General features: G+C 39.5%; 1 protein-coding gene across 3 annotated transcripts in view; it reads right to left on the reverse strand.

Moving 5' to 3' along the window:
- Epha6 (EPH receptor A6) overlaps positions 1-12,200 on the reverse strand; it is an 858,253-nt gene that overhangs the window by 4,386 nt on the left and 841,667 nt on the right. For all 3 annotated transcript variants that reach the window (XM_021209922.2, XM_029544433.1, XM_021209921.2), the window contains one exon: positions 10,760-10,953. In XM_021209922.2, the coding sequence (XP_021065581.1) occupies positions 10,760-10,953 (194 nt within the window). The remainder of the gene's footprint in view (positions 1-10,759; positions 10,954-12,200) is intronic.

Below are 12,200 nucleotides of genomic sequence, written 5' to 3' on the forward strand. Positions count from 1 at the left end.
GAGAATGTGCTCAATTGTAGAATTCAGACATTCTATATATATATATATATATATATATATATATATATATATATGTGTGTGTGTGTGTGTGTGTGTGTGTATGTGTGCATTTTTTTCTCTCATGAAATTGTTTTGAGAGGTGGAGTCTAGTCTACCCACTGTCTCTGCATGAACAGTAGCAGTTTTTTCATACGTAACATTTTTGACCTCTTACCAATCTATGTCCTTTTACATACCCCACACTTGCTGTGGTGGTTCTCCTTTTAATAGTGAATTCATCGGTCAAACTTCAAATTATATATTTTAAACATTCAACAATAATATTCTTATTTAAAATAATTTCTGCTATCACAGAACTTAGTTGCATAAATATATCTAAGCATAGTGTATGAGTATTTTACCTCAAAACATAGATATGAAGCCATAAAATAAAGCAAAAATTAATCAAGTGTGAACTAACAAGCCAAGGGATATAGTATTGATAGTTATTAAAATAGTAATATTATAATCAATTTAATTTTTAAAGTCTATGCAAGCACTCAGAACTTTTTTATAGTTTAAGAATAAGAATAATGTAAAGGCATTTCTTTGGAATGACTAGGAAAGATATGTATGACTGCATGCATACATACATATTTATACATAGCATATACACATACTAGCTAAAGTTGGCAGGAATATAATGGAATTAGTCTTAAAATGACAGTAAAATAATTCAGGAATTAGCACTTATGCCATTCTAGTAGAGCACTGTGCTATTCTTTCTATGGGAATGCCAGAACACACAGCCCATGTCTGAAGCTGTGTTAGGAGAGTTCTGAGAACGTGTGAGCAAACTGCAAGGAAACAAGAGTCTTTGTGGCCTTTTTCCTCCACCATATGGATCTATTCGAGGCCCTCCCTGGTGTAGTAATCGGAGTGGGTTTACTTTAGATTATCCATCATCTGACCCATTGTTATTTGGAATAATGTTGACTGTAAAAGCCTTCAGTCATGTGACCTGGTCTTTGTGACTGTATATAACTTGAATTCAAGTGATCTTGGCTCACATGACCTTGCTTAGCCCTCAGAATACCCTCAGAATAGAAGCTGTCTGATGCCCTGAATAAAGTTGGCTATTGCAAGATACTTTTGTCTGCCTCAATCTGAGGTCCCACTCTCCCAGGTACATCCCACCAAATAGAGCAGCAACACGGAAACATAGAAATATTGTGATGTTTGTAAAAATATTCGGTAGGAAAAGTGTTTATATAATAATAGATGCATTATAATAAATGTGTCATTTAAACAGTCTTACATACAAAACTTAAATTATCTAGTAAAGTACTAATGCTCTTTAAAATATACTTATGATTTGATTCAAATCAATATTTATTAAATAATAAAAAATGTTCTTACCACAAGTAAATAATGACTAAATAGTTTTATTAGACACTGAAATGTAGCCCAATGACCAATTATTTTGTTTTTAAAATATATGAAAATGTATAAAATATGTGTAGACACATAATTTGAACATGAATATTTTAAATATTTCATCAAGCTTTTGCCTTCAATATTTTAATTGTGCCAGTTGGAACTGGAATCTGCTAATATGCAAAAACATGTATCTAAACCTATGAAGGAAGAATATCTGGGTTTATAACTACTATCTAACTCTGGTACCTTTCTGATAAAACATACATGGGAGTGAGCATTCACTTCTAAGGTGAAAATTGAAGACACATTTATGTATTCTCCTTGGTTGGAGTTTTAGTCCCTGGGAGGTCCTGGGAGGGAGAGAGGAGGGGGAGGGAAAAGGAGGGGACAGGATCAGGTATAGGAAGAGACGGGAGAGAAGTCCAGTGGGTGAGGAAAATGAATGGAAATGTGTAGCAGTGTGTGTGGGGGAATCACTAGAAAGTCCCAGATGCCAGGGAAGCATGAGGGTCTCAGGACCCAACCGGAATGACATCAGCTGAAATACCCAACAGAGGGGAGAGAGAACCTGAAGCGGATCACCCCCAGTAGAAAGGCATGGCCTCCAGGCGAGGGATGGCACCACTCACCCGTCTCAAACATTTTAACCCAGAATTGTTCCTGTCTGAAGCAAATGCAGGGAAAAAAGATGGAACAGAAACTGAAGGAAAGGCCATCCAGAGACTGCACCACCTTGGGATCTGTCCTATCTGCAGACACCAAATTCTAACACTGTTGCTGATGCTAAGAAGTGCTTGCTGAAAGGAACCTGGTGTAGCTGTCCTCTGCCAACACCTGACGAATACAGATGGAGATACTAACTATATTTTTGGATGACAGCATTCTTCAGAATTTCCAATTTTTGAGCATAAACTCTGAATATATAAGGGTCTTGAATCGCTTAGTGTCTATATAGCATATCTCTTAGGAAATACTGCTGTAGTTCACAGACTAACTCTCAAACGATTAGGACACCCTTATTGACTGTTAGCGTGAGTAACCTAGGTTAGAAAGCCATATTTTAGAACAATATGGCTCTAACAACTGCAATGACCTGTTAGAGAATTTTGTTAAAATGGAACAAAAATAAGTTGAAGTGACATGTCCTTCATAGTCTTATGCCTTTTTGTGTTTTGTTGTTTTCTTTGTTTGAAATAGCTTCACTCTGTGTCTCAGAGCTGCACAGGTAAAGTCAGATAAGTCTCCTTCTCTACGCTGAGAGGACACTGGAGTAGCTCTTAAGGTTTCACAGTTTCATGCAACTGGTGAATAGAAATGTAATTCACTAATTTTGTGTCATTACTATAGGAAGACAATGGAAAAACAAACCCTCTAGAAGGGACTGAAGTGGCCCAACTCCTCATTGAAAAGCATTTACATTTGCATCATAATTTCCGTTCTCACACACACCCAGTTAGTAACCCAGGTAACTCCCTGGCCATTTCTGCAGCTGGCCTGACACTTGGTTCAGGAAGGTCAGGGATTCTACATTGTTCACGGCTGCTGTGTGCGAACTTTTATTTCACTTTATCATATACTGAAGTTGAAAAATGCTGCTATATTCTGGCTTTGAGAATTGGACCCTACCATCCTCACATGAATTTTCTAGAACATTGCCTAATAAACAATAAATGCCCTTTCTTATCAAACCTGTACAGTGATAAATTCAGTCTATTTTTGCTGAGATTGCGGAAATCACTGGTCTTTGGTGATTAGTGGAGTTGCTCACCTGAAGCATCTTCATAGCAGAGCCAGAAGCTCACATTAAGCCTATGTTGTAAGCTGGAGTAGTGACTCACATCTGAACTCTCGGCACTTGGGAATATAACCACGTTCACACAAAGTTCCCATGACACTGTGGCTGCTCTTCTCTGTACTTGGTTAATTTATATAGCAACATTCAGATATATATATACTACTCATCCAGTCATTGAAAGAAAATTTTACTCTGTACTTTTTCAGTTATTTAAGATTTTACATTGCATTCTTTTCAATAGAGCCTATTATTTAACTTGATCACTAATTAATGAAATAATTTTGAGACTAGAAATTAAAGCATGATTTGACTCAAAGTATCCTAAAGTTTCAAATGCTTAGAAACATGTAATGTATCTTGCCTCTATCCTATGGGTAAATAATGAATGGTATTTTTCAGTGTGACCACTGACTTTTGTTGTATTTTGCAGTATGATCACTGACTTTTGTTGTTATTTGCGATGTGATCACTGACTTTTGTTATATCAGTGTGATCATTAAATTTTTCGATTTTATTTAGTAATTCTACTTTTAATTGTTCAGATTCTTTAATATGCATAATAAGATTGATAGCTAGTAAATATGTAGAAGAATAATAAAAATTATAACTATGAATACTTGGAGAGATAAATGTATAGCAGGAATAATGCTTTTAAAATAGTCTCACAATTCTGGGTAGAGTACGCAGCACATGGTCCCTAAAGAGAGAAGAATAGGTCACTGTGTCCCAAAGAAAGATTCCTGTTTTGAGAGAATACTCAAGAGCGAAAACAAGTACCATATCCCGTGCAGTGATAATGCACGGACAGTGGCCGTCCAGTGCGACTGTAATGCACGGACCGTGGCCGCTTTGCCATCATTGAGGCACTGATCTCCAGCGACTCACAACAACAGCAGTATCTGAGCTGAGAGGAAAAAGTCGTGATGGCCTGCACTGCCTGCCATTACAAGCAGAAAGGAGAAACATGGTTGTGTGCAGACCCAGAAAACCCAATCTACAGAAAACCTGAGGATGTAATTCTGGAACTATGTTCTTGCCTTATTTCCTTCATCTCTCTGTGTTATAGTAGTTATACGTGTTCTCAACTAGCGTTATTCAAGTGACTGCAAGTTGCAGGAGGATGCTTCAGGAATAGATGAGGATATTCTGCTTTTTAATCTCTATAGGGAGGACTTGTGTTCAACATCTTTGTATTTACTTGGTTAAAAAATAAAGTGACAGGCTGTGCTACAACCAAAATACTTTAAAGGACTTTTAATAAACTTCACCTATGAAGTCCTGTTCAGCCCAAAGAAAAATGTAACTGGAAAAATAAAAATGTACCTTCGTTTCATATACTCATGTGTTCTGAACAGTGCAGGGCGGAGAAACATCTGGAGATTGTATGTTATCCAGTACTGCATCATCTGAGTGACTACGGACTTTGGAGTTGGTGGCCTTTGTTATTATAATCTCACGATTACTTCTTGTGTTCTTTTGACAAACAGCCTCCTTGAGTCTCCCGTTCCTTGTCTGAGACACAGGAACAGCAGTAGTGGCACTTAAAGAATTAATGATAGTACCCACTAGGTAAGATGACTAGCACACAGTACAGTCTCAACAAGCAGCACTCATTGTGACTGTTTATAGCACAGGATATGTATCAGCATTACCACAGTGATAGACAGTATTATAATTACCTTGTGCCAGTAGCTCATTCAGTTTAGATCTAATAGGCAGGAATGAATTTCACAGCTTCCAATCAATGCTTCCTATCCCACCTTCCTTCCACAAAGCTGATTATTGTGCAGTGTCTGCACAGGTTTGACCAGGCAGATATTTCTGTACGATAAACATCAACAACGTACAGGCAACAAAAACCAAAACAAAACGCTTAGCAATGACTTATATACAGACATAAACAATTTTGTAGATGTTGATTTTATATTACCTGGGACATATTGTCAAAAATCTTTTGAAAATGGATGGAAAATTGTGTATTACATTGTTGAAAATTATTAATGGAATGCAAGATGATAGCACTATTTGGTCTTAGGTTTCTTCTCATTTTCCGAAGCAGAATCATTACAGAGCTGGTCTGACTGTTTTCTCTACATTTCTGATTCACTAGAAACCAAGTGCTTGAAAATTCAACCATATACTTCTGTGTGCCAAGGAAAACCGTAGTTAAAGTTCCTAAGAACCACAAATTTACAAGATCCCTAACCATAACCAGTGCACAGTGAGAATATTTTCAATGTTCCTTGGCTGGGGCAGAACATGACTGATTATCTCATTGAGTATTACAGACCAGTACCTGTCTATCTGAGCAAGTGCTGCTATCCCCAGATACCATCTTTGAACTGATATTTATAAAGCGCAAAATTTTGAAAAATTGCTTGCCAGTGACTTGCAGAGGGCTTGGAACATAATTGGAAATGTTATCCCCACCCCCACCCCCCACTATCTCCTTTCCTCATTGTTTTCTATTTGCAATACTAGGCATTGAAGCTAGGGACTTGCTTATGGTATGGGCTCTACCAGTGACCTATATACACCAAGCCTTAGCAATGTCATTTTCCTATTGCATTGCAGCTGTGCTAAAAAGTGCGGCTAGCTGGCTGTAGCCTAGTATGCTTAGCAGATACCAGAGCCTGGAGCTTTGGAAAGGATGGATAATGAATATGCAGGAAGATGGGGTAGGGTGGGGGAAGGTAGAGAGTGAATGGACATGGTATGGTAATCAGGTAACTTTATACTATTAAACTTTAGCTAGCCAGATACATCCCAGGACTCTATGGGAGTATACTTATTTGGAATTGGGGACTACAAGGTTGATCCTGAGAGTTGTGACAGAGAGGACAAATAGGGGGAAGGAACAGAGTAGAGCCAGGCGCTGCTTCAAATGCTCTGATACATGTAACCTTGATCTCAAGCTGGTCCCATCCTCCCAGGGGTCATGTACCATGTGACAACCACAAATAACTCTTTGAGAGAGAATGATTGTAAAGTCGTTAATGATATTACATTGATATTGCATTTATGGAAGCTTGCCTGCCTCCATCAAGATGGTAATTCTGAAAATCTATTAAGCAGTTATTTGGATTTAAGGGCATTCTTATATAAATTACCATGATCTCATATATGTCCGTACACTTTTTCAAATAGTGTATTTGGAACTCTAAGGAAATGTGAATATGCCTATGGGAAGCATCAGGCAGAGGAATGTCAGCAGAACACAAGCGTGAGAACCCCTCTTCCCAATCCTGGAAGCTATGGATCAATAGTTTCCTATAGATGCTCAGTTGTTGGCAAGGAAAGCTACCAATGGGATTTATGAAATTTCTAATTTTCTAGCATAAAGCTATTAAACTGTGGTTTTCATAGCCTTCCTCATTATCTCAGTCATCCTAATTTTCCCTTCACTTATTACTCTTGTCAAGTAAAAGAGCAAAAATTTCTCAGGTGAATTTTTGAGAAAAAGGCAATTATAGTGGAATAAAAACCATGGGGATGTAGTTGATGAAAGGGCTATGTCTGTGTTGGTGCAGAAATGAGAAAAACCAGGAGTCTGGGGACCCTGGAGAAAAGGAGAGTCTAATGGCTTTGTGTCATACACTGTATGTGTATAATGTGTGTTAGTGTGTGTCTGTGTGCACATGTGTATGTGTGTATATGTGTGAATGTGTGTGTACATGTGCATGTATATATACACGTGGATTGCGTGCACATAAGTATTTTGTATATGTTTTGTAGAAGTCAGAGTAGGACACCAAATCCATTATTTTCTGCCCACCTACCTTGAGAGAGGATTTCTCACTGAATTGGAATCTTGCTTTTTTTGGTTTGTCTGGCTGCCTGGCCAGCAAACTTTTTTTTTTTTTTTTTTTTTTTTTAAGTTTTTATTTTACAAGGAAATAAGGCTAAATTATGGCTCCAAATTATAATTCTTATAATTTGGGCTTGATGGTTATCCTGACACTACTGTTATCTTTAAATTGGCATGGCTGGGTTCAATTCGACCCAGGGCAGAAGCCTGCCCTCATTTTCCTGATGCTCAGGCTTTCCGCCCTTTTAGGTAACTAAAATCTTTCCCACAATCTTCCTCGGAAGATGCTACAAGTGACTCCATTCTGAATGGACCTAAAAAGGCCAGCTGCTATTCTCTCCTGGGTGTGGACAGTGTAGAGATGTTGAGTTGACATCTTGTTGATGTGACCCTTCAGCGTACACACCCAAGTTTTGGTGTCCACGACCTCTCTGCTTCCTTACTGGGTCAAATGGCCACCACACAATTGGCCAGCAAACTTTTAAACTTCTACTATCACTATCTCTGCTGCTGGGGCTAGAGGCACACACAATCACACTCGTTTTTGTTTGTTTTTGTTTTTGTTTTGTTTTTTTGTTTTTTAATGTGGGTGCTGGGTATTCAAATTCAGATAGATACCCATGTTTGCAGAGCAAAGCACTCTCATGCAGCGAACTGTCTCGATAGCTGACATGTTTGAGAGGCATTCAGTAGCGAAGACCTGATGGTCCCTTTTTCTTGATCCCACAGTAATCTGGGACAGGTGTGCATTCTCGGGACTCGGGAGGTGGACAGGCTTTCCATGTGGAGGTGCTTTACAAACTAGCAAGCCATCATCTCTATACAAACAGTAAACCAACTAGGATTTTCCTTTACAATGAAGTGCCTCACTTCTCGGGGATTGGGGACAGACTGTGTGGATGGCCTTGGGAGTATGCAGCCAGGAGAAGACAAGGCAACCCCATCCTGTGTTCTATAAGCCCTCTGATAATAAGAATAATGATAAGTTATAGGCACAGCATACTGGGAATATTGGCTCATTTTGTTTCTCAAGCAAAAATATATTAAAACAAGAAGTTTGTGGGTCTATGTCATGATCAAGGATAGAAAAATCACTCATGGAAATTTCTATTTGTTCCAGGCAGATTAGATTTTGGAACTGAACCAAGCTGACAACTTTATATGAAGGATGCAATTCCTGGCCTGTGTATGGTGGGGCTCTTCAGAGCCTGGCAATCATTTCAACACAGACCTCTGGTCCGCCATCAGGACCCTGCATCTGCCTTGACCACTTATCCTTTTTCCATTTTATTTATTTATTTGTTTAGAGTCATTTTCTGATTTGAGATTCTTACTGAGTATTTTATAAATATAATGACTATTCACAGTCTGACTATGCAGTCAAGGAACTTTTCTGTCTGTTAAAAATGATGACGATAGACTTCACAGTTAGGTAGCTTTGCTATGGCCACCATTAAGTTTATTAATCTTGTATCACAACAAGAAGCTGAGAGGAAGTGATGTGCGTTTAGAGGCATGCCATGACACCCTCCTCCATGAAGGTAGACTTACTCTGTAGTGTGTTTTCATTATGATCTTCTCTCAGTAGTAAAGCACAGGTGGTATATTTTCAAGAAAATACAAAAGCAAAAAAAAAAAAAATCAAGAAACAATTTCTCTACTTAACTTGCATACATGAGACAGGTTTCTGGAAATAAAAAGTTATTACTATGGATTGATCTTCATTTTGGCTTTGTGTTCCTTCTTTATTGTCTCATAAATTTTATAAAAAATTGTCCTTGTTGAGGCTGCTCATGAGCTTGAAAGAGTCTTCTCTTTTAGCTTTTATAATGTGGCTCCATCCCTGTTTCCCCGCACTACCAACCTGTCCCTTCTTTATCATTCTCGCTTGCTTATTGGATGTTGGGATCATGTCTTAAATCTTGGTATTCTATAGAGCTGCCTTCTCTATCTCTGTTTATTTCAAGTCTTTATAGTCATCGTAGGTTATTTTAACTGTGCTGATGCCTCCAGTTTTAATCTATATGCTGATCAATTTCAGATACACACATCTAGCCTAGATATTTGAAAAATAATAATTATGTATGTGCACCAGTATCTATGTGTAGGTGTGTGCACAAGAGCGTAAAACCTTATGGAGGCCAGAAGGGATTGTAAGTCCTGCAACTCAAGTTTAGGAAGCCATGAGCTGCCCTGTGTGAGCACTGGAAACTGACTCAAGAATAGTATAGACTCTTAATTGCTGAGCCATCTCTCTAAGTCCAAAAGCCCAGAGTTTTAATTCAACCTATATGTACGTACCTGTGGAAGTTTCACTCTATTATCCCACGGGCATCTCTGACTCAGAATGCTCCAATTCATCTCATTTCTGCTCCAAAATTTGTTCCTTTTTTCTTAGCAAGAAACTACCGTGTGTGTGTGTGTGTGTGTGTGTGTGTGCGCACGCGTGCACGCGTGGACACACACACACACACACACACACAAATATAGAAGCCCAAAAAATACCTACTTTTTTCCTCTTCCTTCCATATTGGTTCAGGGAACCAAGAGGCATTATATGCTGCCAAACAATACATTCTTTCTCTTCTCTCCTACCTCAACTGTTTTATAATTTAGGTCTTCAACTTTGATAGTTTGCATTTCTAAAAAGACACACATGGCCCCATTTCCCACCTTGTTCCTTGTCTTGCATTCATAGCCTAAGTCAATCCTCTAGGGGGCCTCCAGAAGCACAGCTGTAATTATAGCATTCTCTTGCTTAGACATCCTTCAGTGGCTGACCACTGCCTTAATGATGACGTCCAAAGTGCTTTCCTTTTCTGTGTCTCCTCCTTACAGTTTCCTGTGCTGGGCGGATCAGAGGACACTGGCTGCAGCAACACCTAAACCACGAGCTATTTCATGCTTGGCTTCACTCTGCTGAGGCTGCCAATTAGTGATTTAGAGGTGAACTCTTACATGCTCGGCTGTGAATACAGGCCTGTTTCAACTAGCCCTTACATAGCCCACTCTTATTGTTACTGAAACCCCATACTGGCTCAAACCTGTGACCCACAGTTGAGTGTCGGTAGCTGTCTTGTAATTCAGGAAGGTGTGCGTTGGTTATTTATAGTCCAGTCTAAAGGAAGACATCGATGGTAGCTCAAGTGCAATATTTCAGACCTAGATGAGGATTATTTCTGCTCCCACTCTCCTCTCCCTTCTCACCATTCTTCAGAGAGAAGAGAGTGGATTGTCTTAGTTGTACTGAAGGTTATGAAATGCTGCACGAGGGCCTTCATTTTCTCATCACCCATCTTATTCTGATTCGGGGAGGGGAAAGTAACAACAGCAGAGAGTGATCAGTCCAGCGCGGAACATCCTCACTGTCGGCGACTCACAACTCGCCCTGCCTTGCTTGCCATTTCATATAGAGGGATGGAACATAGAATGGAAAGAAAATTGAAGAGGAGACACACATGCACACAAATTCTACTTATAAAGATGAAGAAGGATCAGTAAATATATATATATATATATATATATATATATATGATCCACATAAGAAAAATGTAAATAAAGTAATATAGAAAGTTGAGAAGTAGATAGAAAAGAAGAGAAATTATTTTCTAGTGAAAAAGCCATATTCTCTTTCTTGTTAATAATTTATCTGATTAGATAATACCTGCTGTTCTTGCCTGTAGCCTGAAAGCAATTTTGATTGTTAGGGGGAAAAGTACCAACATTATGCATCTTACACAAGGATGTCCTCCACCAGCGTGTGAAGGGCACTGGGGTTGCGGATCAGTTTGTCCAGGAAGCTGACGATGTCAGTGAATTTTGGCCTGTGGTTTCTCTCCTTCTGCCAGCAGTGGAGCATCAGCTGGTGCAGAGACGGTGGGCAGCCCATCGGAGCAGGAAGTCTGTAACCTTCTTCAATGGACAAGATAACCTAAATGCAAACACACGCAGATCACGCTCTTACTTTTGGTGACAATGAGATGTATGTAGCATCTTCATATGCAAGCAGGACAAACCAAAATACTGGTAAGAGTGAACACTACTTAAGATGAGTACACAGGGCCCAGGCAAAGGTATATACCCAAGAGTTCTGAAGAGGAATTGCTGGTAACTCAACAGCATCTGTGGCCCCGTCTGGGAAGAAAATATGATTTAAGCATGCGCAGCTGGTGATCACCTAGTTAAATTCTACCATAGTCTTAAGAAACTGCTTCTATGTAACTTTGCTCAACTATCTTTTTTTTTTTTTTTTTTTAAAAGATTTATGTTTATGAGTACACTGTCCTCATTCACACCAGAAGAGGGCACCAGATCCCATTATAGATGCTTGTGAGCCACCATGTGGTTGCTGGGAATTGAACTCAGGAAGAACAGTTAATGCTTACAACCACTGAGCCATCTCTCTAGCCCTTGCCCAAGTATCTTAAATCCTGGTGCCAACAGCATAAAGGAAGCATGATGTGGATACATTTAGTGCACACTGTATGCAACAAGCAGGTGGGTCTCTTTTTTATCCTTTTTATAAGGTCAATGGATTTTTAAAAAACCCATTGTTCTCCCGTTCCTCCTTGGTGACTGTGGGCTTTCCCTTAATCGTACACTGACCTGGCAACGAAGTTGTTTCTCCAGAGGTCCTAAGGTTCAAAACAGGAAAAGCTACAATGGCGAGTATAAAAGGTGGCAAGGGAGAGACTTTCTCTGTAGGACATATTGGTGACGAGTCGCTTATGGGCACTGGTGTAGCTCACAGGACTGAGGGACTGAAGTTTTGATCTGGGTTAATTTTAATTCACTTAATTTAAATTGAAACTCCCACTTCCTGTACAGCTCCAGAGAGAGGAATCTGCATAAAAATTAAGAATAACAAAGATGCTCACAGCCAACCATTGGACTGAGCACAGGGACCCCAACTGAGGAGTTAGAGAAAGGCCTGAGGAGCTGAAAGGTTTGCAACCCCAGAGGAAGAACAACAATATCAACCAACCTGTCCCCCCAGAGCTCCCAGAGACTAANCCACCAACCAAAGAATACACATAGAGGGACCCATGGCACAGCTGCATATGTAGCAGAATATGGCATTGTTTGGCATCAATGGGAGGAGAGGCCTTTGGTCCTGTGAAGGCTTGATGCCCCAGAGTAGGGGAATGCCAGGGTGGCGATGTGGGAGTGGGTGGGTGG

This window comes from Mus pahari, chromosome 12 (assembly GCF_900095145.1).
Source record: "Mus pahari chromosome 12, PAHARI_EIJ_v1.1, whole genome shotgun sequence".
In the NCBI taxonomy this organism is placed as follows: Eukaryota; Metazoa; Chordata; class Mammalia; order Rodentia; family Muridae; genus Mus; species Mus pahari.